The following is a 17064-nucleotide window of genomic DNA, read 5'->3' as shown; positions in this document are numbered from 1 at the left end:
AGGAAGTTAAAGCCTTCTGTATGATAAAGCCTGCTGGGCCATTAAATACCTTTGCCAAAGCAGAGGAACATTAATAAAATATATCATGATGTTAAAGTTTAATCTCGTTTCTTTTGGAGCAAAGACACTGGATGTATGTCAAATACACGCTCTCAGTAGAGGGTGTGAAATGAGGCCAAGCACAGTAAGGACGAATGCTAACACTGTGGAGAGCCTGATCAATCATATTTGCCATAAATCTCCAGCCAGAGCTTGTTTGCTCTAAGTCATAGGAAGGGGAGCTTTCAAACCTTTAACAGTCACAGCATAGGTATTCAAACCCTTTGAGTGGTTTGTGCATTCACTTAATAAGAGACAGAAATTTAGCATGCTGATTTATAATCACAGACCTTTAGACTTATTCGGCACGGACTGCCCAAAGCCATCCCAAAAGCAATTATTACCTTGGCTCTCCTTCTTGTTCAGGCACTTCTTCCTCTTCTTCCTCACTTCCACTATATTCATACTCCGTCTCATCTAACAGGAAAGAAACAAAGGCCTGGATAGTAGTTTAATTTTAGGGCAGTGGGGAGTTGCAGTAGCACCTTAATAAACCAGCTCCTGTCCCCTACAGTGAGAAGATCTATCACAGACCCTATAACTCATTCTATATATACATCAGCTCATCTTCCCAGTGGCACAGTGCTTTGGAGAAGACTTCCAGCAAACTCTCTGAACAACAGCAGGTTTCACATGTAAGACAAGACACCTGGAGAACTTCAGCACCACCTGAATAAGGAGAAAAGGCTGCCCAAAACATTTGCTTCACAGCTCTTGTGATGGGTGATTTCCTGTGAGTCTGATTTATGGCATCATTCCAGGAAATTAATCTACCACAGACGAAAGAAGGGAAAGACATATATGCCAAAATCCTCCTAAATACTGTTTAATGCTTGCATGGAAGAGCCAGCGGCCAGCAAGTGAGCAAATTTAATCTATCAGAAAATACAGCACTTTAAATTTATACTTTCTCTGTAAAGGACAGAATAAAACAGAGCCTTCTGATAGTCAAACTATGAATTAAAAAATAACTTTTTAAGGATTTGGGCTGCAGGAGTTTCTCTTGGGGTGGGTATTTAGAATGCAAAGCAGGACAAAAATATGAATTTTTGACAAGTGGCAAAGACTTGATTTTTACAAGCTGCATACCTTTCTCTCCTCTCTTCTTCCTGGTCCTGTCTATATGGTCCTTAAGCTGGATTCGGACTTGCCTTTCATTTGGCTGGTCACGTATAAAGGGATGTTTCAACAGCTGTTCTGTAGAAGGTCGCTGCATGTAATTCTTCACTAGACAACCTTCTATAAAGCTGAAAAACTTTTTCGACCTGAGAAAGCAGGAAGGAAAAAAAACCACAGAGATGAGAGGTAAAACTCAACTGAAACATTTTTCCTATCCTTCCTCAAATTCATTTCCACCAAGAGCATCATGTCCTAGAGAACAGCACAAGTGCTGCCTGCAAGTGTACCTCCTAAACAGATCTGAGTGTGTTCCAGCTGAGCACTGGGCTGGAGTGACACAGGGCTGGAGGGACACAGGGCTGGAGGGACACAGGGTGACATGAACATTCTTGGAGCACTCAGGCACTGTAATGTGTCCTCTTTCAGAGGGATAACTGCTCTGAAAGTCAGGATCTATGAGTGAGGTAAATAATGTAAACCCAGCCTAGCTGCTTCTGGATCAGAGCTGGATAGAATCCAGCCTGCTTGGAGCAGAGGCAGGGCAGCTCTGGTGTACCTCCACCTACCCGTGCTACAGACAGCCATACCCAAAGTCAGGAGAACTGTGTCTGCCATTCTCCTGACATAAGCAGCACCACACTGCTTTTGCATGCACCTAGGCTCACAGAGTTAGATCTGCCAGAATTTAAGATTATTTTATTTTTTACCTTAAGAGTCACACACAAAAAAAATTTTAAAGAAGTAGAGGTGGGTGCTGGTCACTGTTGTCTGTTCAACACAGGCACTTTGGGTCTCTGACACAATTTAAGGCATGAACTAAACTAAACCCTCCCTGCATACAGCATAAACTGACAGGGTATGGGAGTTAGCTAAGCTGCAGCACCACCTTCCAAAACTGGCACTTCATTTGAACTCTTGAAAGAGGATCTCTCCACAAAAAAGTCACCAAACAAGCCACCTGCCAAAATCCAATAGTGGAAATACTCAAAACTGCAATGAGGCACTGGAACAAGTTGCCCGGTGAAGTTGTGGATGCCCCATCCCTGGAAGCATGCAATGCCAGGTTGGATCGGTTTCTGAGCTACCTGAACTGGTTGATGGCATCCCTGTCCGTGGCAGGGTTTGGAATTAGACGATCTTTAAGATCCCGACCCAACCATTCTGTGAAGGTTCTACAACTTTGTCATCATTTAGCCTATCTTCTTATAACTGCAACTGAGCACTCCATCAAAACAGCTGAGTGACAGCAACACTGCCTTGGACCAGAGCTGCTTTTTAACTGGTACATGCTCTCAACCTGCTCCAGTGCTTGGAGAGCAAACATCCTCATTACATGCTTAAGAGGAAAAACAATTATTTCCATCCATTAGTTCACTTCCCTACCATAAAAAAAAGGCTCAATCCAACATACCTTGGATGTTCAGATATTTTTATTCCTCACACCTTGAATGTTATTATTTCACATAAAAAGGTCAATGAATGGCTAATGCAAATGGCACGTATGCATCTCTATTCCCTTAATATATGCAGAAGGCAAGTAAGAGAGAGCGATGCCTTGACAGTATATAAGTGCACAAATAAGTCAATCCAGGTAAAGACCAAGCCCAGCAAGCAAGCCATGTTTATACTATGTTGATATTGAATACACAGTCCAATCACTTCACTATTTTGACAGGATCACAGCATCCCATGATCACATTCCATCAATAAGAAACCTCTTTCTAAGGAGTATTTTTGTTTCGTATGTGCCAGTTGTAACCAGTAACTGGGAGGAAATCCTCTGATACTAATGGATTCTTCTCAGCTGGCAAGAAGCAGGCACTCAATTCCAACCGCTTACAATAATTATAGTAAAAGCCTTCATTAGTTTTAATAGCTCCTTTCTATTTAGCAACTAGAACACCATAGCACTGTTCTGTTTCTGTGTTATGATACATCTGAGAAAACACACTGCATATTAAGAGTGCTACAGGAGTTTATATTCCAAAACATGCATCCATTTGTCCCCTTAATACAGATGCTGCTCTACCAAAAAAGGAAAACCAAAAACTTTGGTATTTATTTTCACACAATTTGAGATGGAATTTCTCTGGGACAAAGAGAACTAAATAATGCATGCATTTTATTTCATCCTTCGATTCAGAGGCACAAAAGATAACAGAGATTTTGCTAACTTAAATTGCTCGACAATTTTGTAGAAGGGGTAACAAAACTGTATGTGATATGAGAAAATTTCATGCATAATTAATACATACCATTTCTTGGATTTTAACCGCGGGGGAGGGTTCCTGGGTATCAGAAAGAGTGCCCTCATGGGGTGCATGTCACAAAGTGCTGAAGGGAAGAAAACAAAACCAAACAGAGACATAGAGACACTGGTTTAGCTGCTCTCTGTCAATGCCATGACTTCAGCTTCCACAACCACTCCCACCATCCCAAACATCCATGCAGCAGACGCAGACAGCAACACAGCTAAATGGAATTAGCCCAAAATGACAACAATTCCATAGCTCAATGTGCCAATGGCAGCCCAAAAAGAGAAAGAGGTCAAAGCACAGATCAACCTCCGGAATCAACCAAGATGGGAACATCTGAGCATGGCCCTCCTCCAGCCCCAAGTCATCTGACTCACCTTCCAGTCAATAAAATACTGGGAGATGATGATGGTGGAAGGGAACAATGAGAGTTACTGTTTCAATGAGAGTTACAATCTTTGCTCTACCTGCCCTTCTCTCCCATTACTGAGGGTGCTTCATTTTTATTCTCCAGACCTGGATATTTTTTTTACTTCAAAGCATAACAGTTTTGAAGCATGGGAGGGTCCCACTAAATGTCCACTGAAACAAACAGGGACTCCTTTGGACAAAAGTTATGGGTTTGCATTTCAGTTCTGCAGGCAATCCTTTTGAGTGATACAGACCACCGGACATTGGAGCAGCTTTCCGTGGCAAAGCAATATGGCAGAGCCAACACAGGAAAACAAGGGAGCAGGGAGAGAGGCAGCCCAAGAAAGGTCTCTAGGAGCAATGTTCTAACCATCTTCCTAGGTTTGATCTTTAACACCCTCGGTCTCAGCCTGAGTGATCACTGTAGGATAAGGTGCCATTTACCACACAACAGAAATTCAGGAGAAACAGAGTGATGGGAAGAGAATTCTGGCTGAAAAATAAGGGGAATCAGTCTTGGCAAAGAAGCCCCTTGGATGCTATGATCCCTGCAGACCACCGAAGAGTCCATAGAGATGGACTCCTCAGCTGCCACTGGAGTAGGAGGTAGAGTCCACCTACCAGAGGACAAGAGCTGTTCAGCACTTACAGAGGATCTTTGCTAACTTCTTAAATGCTACTCTTGTGCTTTTACACAAAGAAGGGCCAAGCTCTGCTTGGTTTAGAAATTAACAAAACATTATATATTGAACAAAATATTATATTATTGGACAATATAAATTGTCCAATTCTAGGCTTACAAAGCCATACAGGCAACGCAATGCGCTGAACAAAACAGTATGGCAAAAAGGAGGTAATTCACTTAATACAGCGCTGGCTGAAGAGTCCTGGGAGCAGCTCTCACTTGGACATTCATGCAAATGTGCAATTAGGAAGGAAAAAGAAAACAACCCCAAACTATCGGCCTCCTAAAACATGAATCAACACATGACCTTTGTGATTTGACTTTTAAATCTTGCAATAAAGTCAATAAGACCAACAAGAAAATCAGGCAGCAGCTACAACGAAATGACCATTTTTAGCTGGGAAATATCAATATTTTATTTTGACAAGATTATTTTTCAAAGACATTTCAAGCTGGGCTGTGTTGTGGTGGTAGATTTTTATGTGCAAAAAAAATTAACTTGTTCTTAGGTACCTTAGGTTCTTATTTTTAAATACAGAGCTCCAGCTGAGGGTGAGGGTATATTTGCAAGATCAAGAAGGACTTTCATAAAAATTATCATTAAAAGTCAAAACACCATGCCTAACTTCTTTTCTTTTCAAAGGTTTCTGTCCTCCTAATACATTGGCTGTTTGCCTTTATATTCTGAAAGAACTACGTGAAAGGAAAAGAGCCTATTAAAAAGTTGGGCATTTTTGGTTTCCAGGTTTTCCTCTCAAATCCAGACTAACTGATAATGATCCCTGCTTGAGAATACCTAAATTCAGTGCTTTGTCCTGAGGAAGGATTTACAGTTTAAGCCATGTCACTGCCAAGGAAGATTAACACCACCCACTGATGAGTGGAAACAAAAGGAGAAGCAATGTTAGCATTATCCAGACCGACAGAAAGCCAACACAGAAATAGCTGCTACAAATGCTTTTTTCATTAAGATCTGTTTCCTCAAGGCCCCACTGACCCTCTCCCCAGCTGAGGTTTCAGTATTCCAGGCCAGTCCATAGACAAAGTGGGACACAACTCCAAAACACAATATACTACCAATAGGAAGGAAGTCAGACACTCGATTAGCTTCCAAATATTCCTGCTATAGAAATTAAATTACTGCAGTCTGCACTGTGGTGTTTAAACACAACCCTATCTTTATCAAAAGCATTGCTATTTATGGGATTTTATATTTATAGAGCAGGCAAAACCAAAGAGAACAGAAATAACATGGGGATATTTTCAGAAACCCCAAAAGTAGGCTTAGATTACAACTGGCATCACCCAAGTATACGTTTCAGCCTTAAAACGAGCCCACTGGAGAAGCACAGGGATCACTTACGGGGAGCTCCTTCTGCCATCTCTATGGCCGTAATGCCGCATGACCAAAGGTCACTCTGCAGAAAAACAGAGACACCATATGTTAGTAGGTGGATTTACCCCTTCACACAGTAAGCACTATTTAGATAGGCCCTGAAGGTGAAGCTGAAACCAAATACCATGGCTATTTAAATAATATAAGCCTCTTTCATCTTGTAACTGTATCGTAAAATCCTACTTTTCACATAATATGCATGTATATGCAGAAACGCACGTATTCTTATTGAGTGAGCAAACAACCCTTTCCAACAGCACATAAAAATACATTCACGTTATGACAATGGGAAATACATTTGCCAGAAATCTAAGCCTATGAAACAACAGATTTTTCAATATTCCCTTGTCAACAAAGAACTGAACAAGGGCATTCCCAGGGTGTGCAGAGACGCAGTTGTAAAAGCAAAAGCTCGGCTCAAATTTAAAATGGCCAGACTTGTCGAAAACTGCAAGAAAGGGTTCTTCAGGTATGTAAACAAACAAGCAAGAACAAAAGGAAAATACAGGCCCACTGAAAGGAGAGGTGAATTAGTCACTAACACCACTGAAAAGGCAGAGGTTCCCAAAATTTACACCTCTGTCTTTACCACAGGCTCCCAAAATTTACACCTCTGTCTTTACCACAGGCATTACGTACAGCCAAAGCCAACATTCCTCCCCTAACACCTCAGCTTTGCTTAAAACACTACAGAAAAAAGAGTCCTTCCGTGGCAGCCTTTCAAGATACCACCTCTGGCCAGCACCTCTGACTCAGGAGAGACCAAACAAGAGCCAGGAAGATCAAACACAGGGAAGAGATGGAGAAGTCCTGGCAAGTAACCAACTTCAGAGAGTGACACAGCCTAATGGGCAAAATATCGGGGGAGACTGCTGTGAAAGAGAGCTGTTCTTGAGCAAAGCAGTCTTCATTTATGGTCATAATTGTGATTTTTTTAAAATTACTTTAATGAGCAAATAAGCTCTTTATGCACTACAAGCAGGGAAGCATTTCTAAAGATCGTATTTTCAGACCCAGCAAGGCATTTTTCTCTTAGTCAAACGCAGACATCTAAGCTAAAGTGCACATCATCATGATCTTAGAGAACCTTTCAAACAATAGCTTTTTGTGAACAACCACCCCACAGGCTCCACCAGGAGCAATAAACAGGTGTTTTCAGAGAGAGGAGTTCTTTTTCACATCACTACTGCATTAACAAATATTGCAGGGAGTTTTTCTGCTTAATTAAATCATTTAATAGTGAACCTTCCTTACTAATAATAACAACTCTATCTGGAAAGATACAAAACATTAGCTTTAGTACAATAAGATGCTGAATGTAAAAAGCAATTAAATCAAGAGAAATAGGATCAATCTGATTAATCTTAGTCAAAATGTACAAAAACACCAATTCAAATAATCCGGGTGTTTTACAAAGATTTAGACATACACAAATATACTGATAGATAACACTATCAGTCTCAGCAAAGTGGTATCATTGATAATCAGCTCTATAATTCATTGTAAGGCCTTAATCTCTGGCTTTCTGATATCCTTGGTTAAAGATGGAACAATACATTGGTCTAAGTAAAGGGTTCTTAAAAACCGTATTTTTACATTTTTTCTTTCCTTGTGCTCTCATTAAAGTCAGCTGAGAGGAACTTTCAAGATTACAATATGCTTTCACTAGATATATTTAACTTTAAATACATATACCTAATATTCTTAAGGGTAGTGCAAATACCATCAAGCCAATTATGGTTTTGCCGTCATTAAATCCTTGGTTTGCAGCAAGCTATGTAAAGAATGATCTTTGTTAAGAAATGTTGTGATGGATAAATTTCTATCAAAAAAATCATGTATATGAATCCTGAAATCAGAAGTAGTTTTAAGAGTTCCTTCTGTACTTCAGTGGCTCTCCAGACGGTGGTTCTATTTAAGGCAACCTCTAAAATTTATTGTTCTGGGTTACCACAATAACTGGAACATAGTGTAACAATTTCAAGTACAACCATTATGCAAATTGAGAACACCAGCACTTCCAGGTAAACTCTTTTTTGCCTTCTTTAAGCACCTACAGCACCCTGAAGTCCTGTATTTATCTCAAAACTACAATAATACAAGCAGCAGAAAGTGTTAAAGGTCATAATTTGACAGTATCCTTGCCTTGTACTTTGGTAATAAGAATGTAACTGCACAAAACAATTACTCCTACAAAACATAAGAAGTCTCAAAAACTGCTATAGTCCACAGACATTTATATTGCAAGTGTATGTTTCGGGTTTTTTCTTTGAAGGGGACTCTTACTCTGTAATCATACGTAGCATCTGGATTCTCATCACAGGCAATAACTTCTGGAGCCATCCAGTATGGAGTCCCAATGAAAGTGTTTCTCCTGCCAACTGTCCTGTCCAGCTGAGCACTCACACCAAAATCCACTGTGGGTGGGAAAAGAGTAAAAATGAAATAAGAGGGGGGAAATAACGCAATGATTACTTTTGCAAAGTGATTTGAAAATAAAGCCCTGTAGATGCCTCCCATGGGAGGACCATGCTGAAGAGAAATAAGATGATTAATCCTGAGGCAAGTGAGCCCTCATGGTTCACACACAACGTGCTTGGGCACAAGTGTCAAGGGGCACAGCAGCACACAATCACCTCTCCTGTACCCCTGATCTGCCTGGACAGGAGGGAGAGCACAGCTGGGAGAGCTGCCTGGGAGGCTGAGAAAGGGCTGTTTAGACCCTTCCCACATGGTGAAGCCAAGCACCTCTGCCTATACAAAAAACAGCCACTTCCCAAAGGTATCTCTCATGCTATGGGAAAATGACATGCATCAACACATCCTTTTCAGCTCATCACTTTTTCTGTTCTAAAATTGGACAGCAAAAATAACCTGTTGTTCAGCGAGCTGCTCTCTGATTTAATGCAGAGAGCAGAAACATCAATGAGACTAAAATATGAGAATTATTCAGGAAGTGCTAACTTTGGGCACACATGCACACAGGCTGCAAAAAAGATGCCCATTTCATTACAAAGCAATTACATTACAAAGGTGTTTTCTGCCTTTTGTTTTGCCCTGCTCATGACCACAGTGGTACATGTACTTCTACACCAGTAACTGCATCTGCCCTAAGAGGACTGTGTCAGCTTCACTGCACCCACCATCTGAGCGACACTGAGGAACTGGTGTAGACAAGCTCGGTGGAAGCAATGGTTTGGAAGCTACTCTACTCCATTTTGGACCAAATGAAGGAAAGCTCTCCCAAGCGCTTCCTCCTCCAGCAGCCGGGACAACTTCCCATGCCTCATGCTGCAGGAAGGTGTAATGCAAACCAGAAGGGATGTGGGCTGGGTGGGAGGGCTTCAGCATGGCTCTATATTTAACGAAAAAAAGGTGGCGAGTGTAGCGTGATACAAACACAGAAGGTTGACATGTGCACTAACTGAAAGACACAAATTAGAGAGGAAATAAAAAAAGAGCATGTCCACTTGGCAGGAGAGAAGAGGCCAGGGATGAGCACGATTTTCAGCAGGCATGCCAGAGCTGGAACTGTGTTTTGAATTCAATGCCACAGCTCCCTTGAGAGTGCTGTCCAGATCATATTTTTGTGTCCAGAACCTGAACAGCAGGTGCTATTTTAATTAAAGCTAAATACAAGAGAGACTCCTGTCACTTCCCGAGTCCAGAATAAAGTGAATCAGAACAGACTCAAGTTACACACAGCTCAGTAGGGGAAACAAAATGATCCCTGCACTGATTCTGGCACGAAAACCAACATCTCCTAACCAAATTCAACAACAACCTGTGCTCCATCCTCTCCAAGCAGGAGGAAATACATGCAGGCTGTCAATCCACATGGAACCACTGACAGAGTACTATTAAAACGTGTTGCAGGGCTCTTAAAGGATGAAATTAATTTGGGAACATCATAAAACCAAAGGCTGAACAAATGAGGAAGTGGACATGTGCACCTACTTACCAAGTTTCACTTCTGCATTCTCTGTTAACAACACATTTTGCCCTTTGATATCCCTGTGAATCACATGATGGGCATGAAGATGTGCCAACCCCTGCAATAAGGAGAAGAGAGGAAGGAGAGGATGTTCAGAGTTAGGCTCTTGACTCAGCAACAGGCTACCCATACCCAGCAGCCCCAAAGGTCACAGCATTGTGCCTCGACGTCTTGCAACTGGGTGCAATGGGACCTGCAGCACACCACCCACACAGCTTTTGGGGACGGAGCACAGACACAGGCCCAGATCAGGCACACACAGTACCTACAGACAACCCAACATCTGCACTGTGCAAACACCTCCCAGCTGTCCTGTGAAGAAAGTTCAGCTCTCACAAAGTCTCAAAGTAATTACGTTCTAAATGACATCAGTGTCGGTGTATGCCACTGACTTCTGATGTGCACAGGGTCACACAGAACTCAGCTGGGAAGGGAGGTGGAAGGAGAAAGGTGGCAGCATCCACATGTATATATGCACCCCAAGAAGGAGGTGGGGGGGTGACAGACTGGCAGTCATGTTTGAGGGCAAGGGAGGACAGATGACAAAGACATGCTCTACTGCAAAACTGCAGTTCTCTTCTCCAGCCTCCATAAACATGAAGCCAGATAATTGTACCTCAGGAAAAAAAATGCAAAGGGGGAAAAAAAGAAAAAAAAGCATAAGCATTATACTTTCCAAAGGAAACAAAACCTCCTGGCATACGGTGCTTTTTGTTGAGACAGCACCTGGATACATGCCCCAAAGCATTAGCCATGTGGAGGGAGGGCTGAGAAAGACATATGTTGCATTTTACTCTCTAATGTAATTGGGAGAACAACAGGCAACCCTCTTAGCAACTGCCTGTATTTTGGGTTCTCCTCAGTTTTCTGCTTGGAAAATTGTAGTCTCCAGTGGGATCATCTTGCCTGTTCGTGTTGCCCTCTTAGTCTTTTAATGTTTTGTGAAAAATAAAGGAATAGAACCTTTACAGCTGCAAGAGGTTAAGAGAGTAGTGGTTGCTGTAGAGAAGCATTTCTTAACACATGTTCTTCATTAACTGATCATTTACCAGTTTTCCTACATAACCATTGGGCTGGTTTGCTTTTTTTTAAAACAGTTAATGAGTGTGACAAAAAAACCCCACTATCTACAGCTTCCCTTCCACATGTCACAAACAAATAAAGTAAACAGCTGATGTCCCTGAGACCCTTCACTGACTGCTAATGCTTAGTGTGGTCTTATTTTTCACAGGAACGAAGGCTTTTCCACAGCTTCACACAGGATATTTTTTAAAGCCTTCTGCTACTCCGACCCAGCCAGAGAGATAATCATCTGTTCTCTCCAGAGTACCATTTTACCCTACTGAAAAAACACATTTGGAGTTAAAGAGGCCTGGGAGGAGACAGAGGGGCACGTCTCCACCTTCCTGCAGTCCCTCGGCCTTCCCAACCACACAAGGATTCACTGGGTCAACCTTCACCTGTGTGTCCACCTACACCCATCTTTGGCACTTTAGCTCCTTTTAACTTTGTGTTATACCACCTCTCTCCTCCACCTCTGACAAATTCTGTGTTGAATCAGGGTTTGAAACTTCTCATTGCAATGTGAGTTAGCATTCCTTTTTTCCAGATATTCCAGCTCCTGATGGCCAGTAATTAACACTCCTTTTGCAAATCTCTCATTGGAATGAGAAAATAGTTTTCCCTCTTTTCTGAGGCAAATATTTTTCCTCTTCTCAGCAAGTGTTTGACTGCTTTATCTAAGGAGGATCTAGGATGAATGCAACATAGCATAGAATACCTCTGAGCTCACATGCCTCTCAAATCAAGAGTAAGATGGTCCTGCAGAAATTAGCTTTTCTCATATTAAAGCATGCTAACCATTTGTTTTGAAATACAACTTCTCCTTTGTAAACAACTTAAAATGTGCCAGTCAAACACCAGCAGCTGGACTGTCCTCTAGCATTTGAAATTAGAGCAAGAGACCAGAAGTACGTGTCTCCCTCCGTCCTCATCTTAAAAATTGCCAAGGCAGAGCAAATGTGTAACACAGACAACAGCAGCACTGACTTATGCAAGAGCCAGCGCTCATTTCCTTTAACATAAAGCCCTTCAGAACTTCATTTATGATTAAGCAATTGAACAAACATTCTGTGTAGTGGTATGGGTAGGAGGCAATTTGTTTTACAAAGAAGCACGAGGACAACCATCCCAGATTTACTTAGTGAAGCAAAACAAATGCCAATTCAAAAAGCACTTAAACTGTACCAACTGGAAATTAAATATTAAGAGTAATTAGCTTAAGTTGCAATTTTAGAACAACTGGTAAGCTGCAGACCTCTTCCTGAAAAACTTCTGTAGCGCCGCCTGCAAGCAGCGCACAGGTCACAGCCACACGGGCCAGAGCTGCTCGCTCTAGACAGACTGCAGGGACAACACCAGATGAGAGCACAGCATAGCACAGGCACAGAAGTCCTGACTGCTGGCCTGAGCCAATAGCTCTTTCTCCATGGACTTGATTAGGAAAGAAAAAGGCAGCTGCAAGCATATTTAGAAAAGCCCATTCTGTATCCTACCGTGCCAAACACTGTTTCAGCCCCAGGTCTTAGGGACACTGTTTCACAGCTCCTGCAGTAGGCAAGGTCACTGGCTCCTCTATTGGCTTCTCATTACTAGAAATTGCAATTTTCTGCAAGGCCTCTGCTACAATACAGTACAACTCACACCAAGTTAAATGATGTGAAGCAGACATCTATCTGCTCCTACGCACTCTCCAAGTGATGACATGGCTAATGGGATTGATCAGAAACAGCTTCTTGCAGAACCTCAAGCTAGGCTGCATCTCTGTAAGACTGTTTCTGTGTGGGGCAGGCTGTTTTCCTTACCCGGAGAATCTCTCTGGAGATATATGCTATCCAGTCTTCTTTCAGGGTATTCCCTTTTGTGTTCTTCACAAGGTCTGTGATAGAGCCAGCTCCACAAAACTCCATAACAAGCTGCAAAACAAATATCAGTGTACAACCAACATTAAACATAGATCTCAGCTGTATAGCAAAGCAAAATAATCAGGTTGCAGCATTGATTTGGGAAGCTCTTGTGAAGTACAGAATGTATTTTACATCTCTGCCTGGAAAATGGATTCAACCAAATGTCTTCAATGTGTGTCGGCATATATGGAATATGTCTCACATTAGTTACCACATTTTCAAGGACTGATTTAATCACTGTAATTTAATGCTGGGAATCTGGATTTGTTCAGCTATGCAAAATGCATTAGCAGTAAGAGCACATCCAATGCTGAAGGAATCAAACTTATCACATCACTGCAACACTTCTTATCCTTTAACTTCCATGTATTTGTGGAAGAATGAGCACCCCGCCATTTCAACCCCAAACTTCAGTCCTCTAGAGGGTGTAGATGAGGTGGGATGAAAAATGTAATGGGTACAATCTCAAATGCAGCTTTCTTTTTACAGTCACATATTCTTACTGCTCAGCTGTTTTGTTCCTATGAAACATATTACTACCCATCTGGGAAACGGGAAAAAAGTTACTTAAAGAACAAATCCACTTCTTATAGCAAATCTTGGTTCAGACATCCCCCTAAGGATGTGTGATTAACCTCTGTGATTCACTTATCTAGCAGATCAGGCAAGCACCAAACTCCTTTAGCTTGTCTTTCCATAAAGTGGCATTTTTCTCATCATCAATCTATATCCAATAGGGAAACATTTAGGAACATGTTTGAAAAACATCTGCTTACCCACAGTTGGTCATCATGTCCTGGAGGACTTTTCTTAATGAAAGCACCATAATAAGTTGCAATATTTCTATGATGAGAATATTTCTTTAGCATATTAATCTCCAGTTTGATTTCTTCTTCTTCATCCTTTGGAAAAAGAAAACAAAAAAACCCCCATATGTTTAAAATACCACATGCATTATTGATTTATTCCTCACTTTCACAAAATGAACTTCAATTTACACCATTATCATGTTCAGTAAACCCCTCTGATGTTCATGCCATCAAAATCCTGTCTATTGAGATGGTCTAAAACAAGTCATTCCCAAGTTTTCAGTAGCGCAAAGAAACAAATAAAAGAAGCAATGGATTTGAACCAGTGATGGAACATGACATAATCTGTTTCAAAAACCCAATGCTTGTAACACCTTAAGCAAATCCATTGCTAGCAGGCTGGGAATTTATGACAGAGGAGTATTATTTCTATCTTCCTCTTTTCTTCTCCTTTAATTTTGTTCATTTCAACCAGTTCTATTAAAATGCCAGACAGTGGCTTTGTGAAACCAGCTGCCGAAGCAGGTTCCCATCTTGGTGCCATCATTGGACTGGCACAGGAAAACAGAGGTGGAGATCAGGAATTCCCCTTATTGCAAGCAAAAGGCATTTGCCTCGTGCACAAGCTTCCTTTTCCTCCTCCATCTGCCTCTGTGGAGGAAGAGCAAGTGCATCAGGAAGAATGGGCCAGGAGCCCAGGCAGTAAACAGGATGCTGAGACACAAAGGCAGAGGAAGGATTTCCCCTGGCTCCCCCCACTCCAGCAAGGTGCCAAGCAAAGAGCAGCTCAGGTGAAGGGAGGTCATCCCTCCAAAGAGCTGAAATGGGTAACATAATGAAACCTCTCCTTAAAACACCCACAACCTGCTTTTGAAGTGACAGCAGGACACGTTGCATGGAAGAATCCACACGCTTTGAGGTGGTGTGTGAGCAGGCAGACAGCAGATACAAAAGAAGGAGCAGACACCAACCCACCCCCAACTCTCTCTTCCCATACCTAGACAGCAGGAGTCTTCTTAAAACACCTATCAAGGCAACAACTTAAAAGGCAGGTGGCTATCCCTTTTTGCTCCACAACTTTATATCCAAGCAGAAAAACATCTACCTTAAATTGATTCCAGGAAGAAGCCAAAACTTCTCCCTAGGGTTGCTGGCTGATGGAAACGGTAGCACATACTCTAATTATTCTGTGATGTCAAAGCTGATTATAAGATAAAATTTTAAGCCTTAAACTTCCTCGCAATTTGTACCACGCTAGCAATCAAATATCCTATTCATGACATACGCAAATGTTAATACCAGCTCCATGTTAACTCTTCATACACACCGGCACACACGCCTTGAACAAAAGACGCCACTCTGCTACAAAGCTAACAACCATTTCAAACACTCCAGTAGCAGGGTGCAACGCTTACTCGTAAATTATTATGGCAAAATTCCCAAAATGCACCAGCGATAAACTATCCTTGTATCTTCTCACGATGTGCCTTTGAAGTAAAATACTGTGTATTTCTGGAAGACTGAACAAAATAGTGAGAAAATCTTGTAAATGAAAGTTCCTAGTGAACAGCAGCCCTGGGAGAGAGCGTTGTCAGAAAAGCTTTTTGAGCCAAAAGCTAACTTGGTGCTTCCTCAGCTGCTTCTGTTGTCCTTGCTGTTGAATGTTTTTTTTTATTTATTCAGACTATATGCAAAAAGAAAAAAAAGAGAGAGGAGAAAGACAGGCTTATATTACACTGAACTGTGCATTTAGGCAAAAAAAATTAAACAGGAGTATTGTTAAACTTGATGCTTTGGGACTTACTTGCTGATAGGTTAATATGTATAATTGGATTATTCTGCTATTTTGAACTGGCTTTTTAGATAAAAATTACTTCCTACCCTCAGCACATGAACACAATAGCTTTTACAATACAATGGGCAGGATGTCCTAAAGGTTGTTTGTGTTTATTTATTGTAACAGCAGCCAAAATGACAATACTTAAACAGGACCTATTTCTGAAAAATGAAATAATAAAAATCCCAGCCCCCCTCCCCCCAAAAATTAAAAATCCTGAAGAACAAACAAAAAAAAAGCACACACAGAGCCAGCAGACTGTAGACAGTTTCTGCTCTTTCAGCTCTCCACTGAGTCTGTGTCACAGCACCTGCTCAAAGGCCTGCAGCAGAATCTCCCTGCAGCAATATCTCCCCAAGTATCTCCCTGAACTACAGCTAACAATGGTCCTACATTCATATTTCAGCTGCCTTTGTCCACAACACAGATAGCTCCTCACCAACAGTTCAATCCAGTACAAAATGCATTTTACAATAATAAATGGATTCAGTAATTTTTGCCCAGCTTTGGAAGAACCCACTTAGTTAGTGTGGATCAATACCCCCCTGGCAATGAGTCCTGAAGACTCGGTGGCGACAGGAACTATTATGAGGATTAATCAGCACAGAAAAGGCTGAAGCACCGGTGTGGTACAGCAATTGGTAGAAGATATAAAAAAAAGGAAATTAAAAACAAAAAGTTGGCCAGACCAAAATTGTTCTGTTCCAGATTCAGGAGCATTATTTTTTCCAGGGTACAGGTCATTTCATCCCAATGTGGACATCTGAAAGAGGCCAAACAATGTGCACCCTACTGGTGTTTACTTCTCCCCACTAACTACAAAAGGAGGGTGAGGTCATTAACCAAGATCCAGACACCAATCCTGCAGATGTCTCGCATCAGGGCGAGATAAACGCCACCCAAAAATCTCACCGGATAAGGCCCTATCCGCACAGATCCCCTTATGGACACACGTGCCTCAGGGAGGGTACGCTGCAGCCCGCAGCAGGGATCCTCCTTAGGAGACCAAGGTGTTTTGGCAACCATCCTGGGATTTGGACATGTGAGCCAGGCTCAGAGATGGAAGGTCTGTCACCTCCTCCAGACAACACACGCACTGCACCACCGCCACTGACAGTCCCTCCATTTGCAGAGGCAAGGGTATCACAAAAGCAGAAAATTAAAACTGATTGAGGCAAGAGACTGTCATTCCCATGAAGTAATACAAAAGTACATCCTTTTTTCTTGAAGGAGAGAGGCAGCTGGTGAGCCCTTCCTAGTGATTTTATGCAGCTGGCATCAATTACCACTTTAAGCCATTATCTGTGAATACAAACTCCCATTGAAACTCTCTTTGTCTTCCCTCTGATGGAGCTGGTGGAAGTGTTTTATACTTATACATTCCCTGTCTGTTTGTGACAGCACGTCTGATTACCAGTAATTTTTGCAGTAAGCTATACTTTTGCAAGACTCACATGGTTAAATCAAGCTTGGAGCAGCTTTCCTCCCCCTTT

General features: G+C 41.8%; 1 protein-coding gene across 13 annotated transcripts in view; it reads right to left on the bottom strand.

The window, feature by feature from the left end:
- MAP4K4 (mitogen-activated protein kinase kinase kinase kinase 4) overlaps window positions 1-17064 on the bottom strand; it is a 166194-nt gene that overhangs the window by 45792 nt on the left and 103338 nt on the right. For all 13 annotated transcript variants that reach the window (XM_038146485.1, XM_038146468.1, XM_038146511.1 and 10 more), the window contains exons 4-11: window positions 13702-13827; window positions 12824-12934; window positions 9927-10017; window positions 8252-8382; window positions 5933-5987; window positions 3474-3552; window positions 1189-1364; window positions 444-516 (exon numbers count right to left, since the gene is read on the bottom strand). In XM_038146485.1, coding sequence (XP_038002413.1) covers window positions 444-516; window positions 1189-1364; window positions 3474-3552; window positions 5933-5987; window positions 8252-8382; window positions 9927-10017; window positions 12824-12934; window positions 13702-13827 — 842 coding nt within the window. The remainder of the gene's footprint in view (window positions 1-443; window positions 517-1188; window positions 1365-3473; window positions 3553-5932; window positions 5988-8251; window positions 8383-9926; window positions 10018-12823; window positions 12935-13701; window positions 13828-17064) is intronic.

Source organism: Motacilla alba, chromosome 1, assembly GCF_015832195.1.
Source record: "Motacilla alba alba isolate MOTALB_02 chromosome 1, Motacilla_alba_V1.0_pri, whole genome shotgun sequence".
NCBI lineage: Eukaryota > Metazoa > Chordata > Aves > Passeriformes > Motacillidae > Motacilla > Motacilla alba.
The sequence above is the reverse complement of the archived record's forward strand: the minus strand, read 5'-3'. Positions and strand labels throughout refer to the sequence as shown.